At 33.8% G+C, this 4,082-nt stretch overlaps 1 protein-coding gene across 1 annotated transcript in view; it reads right to left on the bottom strand.

The window, feature by feature from the left end:
- Window positions 1-4,082, bottom strand: part of Pde3b (phosphodiesterase 3B) — a 178,091-nt gene that overhangs the window by 23,605 nt on the left and 150,404 nt on the right. The window contains exon 13 of the mRNA XM_023719327.1: window positions 3,780-3,795. Within this exon, the coding sequence (XP_023575095.1) occupies window positions 3,780-3,795 (16 nt within the window). The remainder of the gene's footprint in view (window positions 1-3,779; window positions 3,796-4,082) is intronic.

The following is a 4,082-nucleotide window of genomic DNA, read 5'->3' as shown; positions in this document are numbered from 1 at the left end:
ATAAAAACTTGTCTTAAATGTATAGCTTTAAAAAGAAAAATGGCTGTTGATTAAAAAAATTCAGATACAGTGAACTACAAAGGAACTGAGTATTAAGTTGTGTCTCTGTAGATTATCTTGCCCAGGCACCTTGTGCTTAAGCAACACACACTGCACATTCTGAACTCACTGTACAAGTGAGATACACCTAGTCATCTATGAAGGAAAAGGGTAGATATTCTTTATAAAAATGAGAAACAGAAAAAAGTCCCCTTATCAATTTGATTAAACAACTCTCAACATCACTGGGATTTAGATATAAAAATTCTTAAATTCATAATTAGAAATGAGATTAAGCCACATGTAAGACCACGAGATCATTAACTGTGAATTATTTCTCTATTCATATGATAAAAAATACTCAAGTCACATGAAAAGAGGGCACACCATTGGTAGCCAAATGATATTCACATGATTAAAGGCATTCTGTTCATTCTTATTCTATACCCTACACAGGAAATTTTCCTAAAACACGCCAATAACAGTTGAATAAACTTGTATATCCATACAACCGAATACTACAGGACAAGGAGAATGAACTACAATCACATCCACAACATACATAGGTGACTCTTAAAATACAATGTTCAATGAAGGAAGACAGAAAAACAAGTAAAAAATCTGTGATTCTTTTTATGAAAAGTTTAAAAGCATATTAAAATGATGCATACAAGTACCAAAACACAGAAAGATACATTACCTTTGAAGAATATAGATGGAAGGGGGCATAAAGGCAAACTGAGGTGATAATATTTAATATTTTGATCTGAGTATTGACTGCACAGTGTATAAAAATTCATTAAGCTTTCAACAGAGTTTAAATAAAATTACTCCATTAAATAAGAGAGTTAAGAGTACACATTTTACTTTCAGAAGAAGCAGATTCAAATCCTGATTTTTGTACTTAATAATGGCAAGTTTTTTACTCCTGCCAAAAATGGACAATATCACCTATCTTACCAGATGTTACAAATAAAAGGTGAAAAATAAATGGAAATTAAACTTAAGCCTAAAATACTTAATATAGCAAACAAATCATTATTGACACAGGAAGTATTATTTTGAAAATACTGTTTTTCCAAATAAAAAATACTTTAAAAATGAAATTTAGAATACAGTAGTCCTCTCTTACAATTTCACAGTTTTATAGTCACCTGTGGGTCAAAAATATTTTTTAAATTTCCAGAAATAAAATTAATGTTTTTTAAATTGTGCACCAATCTGAACACTGTCATCAAATCTCAAGCTCTTCTGCTCCCTCACAGCCAGGACATGAATCATCCCTTTGTCCCATGTATTGATGCTGCATACACTACACCCCTGCTTGTCACTTGGTATCCGTCTCAGCTATGCTATCAACTACAGTGGTACCGCAAGGCTTGTGTTCAAGTAACTCATTTCATTTAGTAATAATCTCAAGCAGCAGAGTAGTTATTGATGCTGACAATTTTATTATAATATATTGTTGTAATTGTTCTATTTTATTATTAGTAGTAGTTAATTTCTACTTGTCTACTTTATAAGTTAAAGTTTACCCTACATGTGCATGTATTAAAAAAAGCAAACCATATATAAAACTTGGTACTATCTCCAGTTTTAGGTATCCGCTAGGGGATTTGGAACGGATTCCTTGCAGTTAAAGGATACTATATTATTGAGGTTATTAGTTAATTACAGTAATACCTACAAGAATATTCTAAAATAGTTCATGTAAAAATTGTTGCCACTGAAGGTATATTACACGATCTATTTTAATAATCTGAAATTATAACACTATCTGCCAAACAATAGTAAAAGCAGCTGAGATAATTGTAGTAATTTATTTTCCAAAAATTTCTTTTAAAATGCATTCATACGATGTCATTATCATATTCCACACATTTTGGAAATGTATTTTTTATCACTGCTCTAATCAAGAAAGAATTTTTATTTACCAGTCTCCTAGACCTGTGGTGGTGAACATACGACATGTAGGCCACAGGCGACTGTTCATCATTGAAAGCTCTAAGAGGCTGGCCATCATTGCCCTTGCATCTTAAAATTATCAATGCATGAATTATTCTGATGAACAGAGTATGGAAGAAGTGACGCTTTGTTCTGAGTTGAACCATTAACTGAACTGGCAGCTTCCACATCCTCCTGTCTTTGCATCCAGCCAACAAATTGGAAAAAGCACATAGTGAGGCCATATTTAGATGGACTGGTCAACAGCCAAGAGGCGCATAAATAGAGTAATCTATCTTGGAAATTCAGCCCATTAATACCTCAGATGACAGCTGCCCTGACTAATATCTTATTACAATCACTTGAAAGTTCTCAAGTGAGAATCTCTCAGCTGAGACCAATCAACCCAAAGAACCATGAGTTATTCTTTTCTACAAGCCTTTTAACTGTAATTATTGCTGTTAATGTCCACCCACAGTACACTGTCAGAATATTATAACAGAATATCACAGACTGGGGGTTTGGCTTACAAACAACAGAAATTTATTTCTAATTAGCATCTCAAACCAGTGTCCGCATGTTCAAGTCTTGAGCCCTCTTTTAGGCTGCAGACTGCCAATTTTTTCCCTCGTGGAAAAGAAAGCTAAAGAGCATTCTGAAATTTCTTGTATAAGGGAATTAATCCCATTTAGAAGGGCTCTTCCCTCATGACTGAACTACATCCCTCAAATACCACACCTTCTACATCCAGGGTTAGGATTCAGATATATGAATTTGGAGGGAGCACATTTAGCCCACAGCATAAGTGTACAATTTAACAACTTTAGTAAATTTAAAGTTATGCAATTATCACAATACCACTTTCCAACATTCTCATCACTCCCAGAAAGTTCCCTCACGTCTATTTACAGTCAATCCCTACTCTTACCCTACAGAACAGCTGTTCTGATTTGCTCTATAAATTTTCCTTTTTGAAAATTTTATGTAAATGTTATTATATAAAATAAAATATTTTGAGCTTGGCTTCTTTATGGTAGCATTTTAAAGCTTCTTCACGTTGCTGCCTGTATCAGAAAGTCATTCTGCTACTAGCCAAACAGACTTCCATTGTACAGACATGCACATGATGCTTATTTATTTACAAGCTGGTGGATATCTGCAGTGTTTCCAGGTTTGCGCCATCATGAACAGTGATATTACAAGGCTGCCTCTGGGTGCATATATTTTTTATTAGGTAGAGACTTACATGTGGCACTGCTGAGTCATATGGTAAATGTATGTGAAGTTATAAACATTGTCAAAATGTTTTCCAAAATGGTGATATCATTCTACATTCCCATTAGCAGTGCACAAGGGTCACAATTTATCTGTATCCCTGCACATGGTCTGTTTTTTAATCATAGATATTATAGACTTTCCCCACAATAAATAAAATCTTTTGCTCATTTTTAAATTGAGTAGTCTAACTTACTAATATTGGATTGTAAGTGCTCTACACATCATGGATACAAGTCCTTAAACATAATTTGCAAATGTTTCCTCTTAAATTTATATGACTTTTCATTTTCTTTCATCTTTTAAGGTCAGCTTTAATTTTGCTACAGCCCAATTTGTGAAATTTTTTCATAGATATAAATTGTAGCTAAGAATGCTTTATTCAATCCAATGTCACAAAGACTTTTACTATATTTTAGAAGTTTTATGGCTTTAATTTTTATACCTAGGTCTATGACTTGATTTTAGTTACTTTTTGTGCATTCAGCAAGGTAAGGACCTAAGTTATTTTTAGGACCAACTGGATATCACATTGTTCTTGTGCTATCTGCTGAAAAAGTTCTAGTCCCCTCTGAATTGTCTTGGCATTCTCAAAAATGAATTAACTATAAATGCAGGAATTTTCTTCTATTAGAGTTTCAGTTCTAGTCTGCTGATACAAGCACACTGCTGTGACAATAACACAATGTCTTAATTAGTGCCTTCATAACAAGTTTTCAAATCAAGGGGCCAGGGGCTGGTGAGATGGCTCAGTGGTCTAAAGCACCTACTTAGAACAAGCTTAGCAAAGCACAGGGACCGCGGTTCAATCCCCAGCACCACAT

This window comes from Octodon degus, unplaced genomic scaffold (assembly GCF_000260255.1).
Source record: "Octodon degus isolate 3935 unplaced genomic scaffold, OctDeg1.0 scaffold00067, whole genome shotgun sequence".
Lineage (NCBI taxonomy): Eukaryota > Metazoa > Chordata > Mammalia > Rodentia > Octodontidae > Octodon > Octodon degus.
The sequence above is the reverse complement of the archived record's forward strand: the minus strand, read 5'-3'. Positions and strand labels throughout refer to the sequence as shown.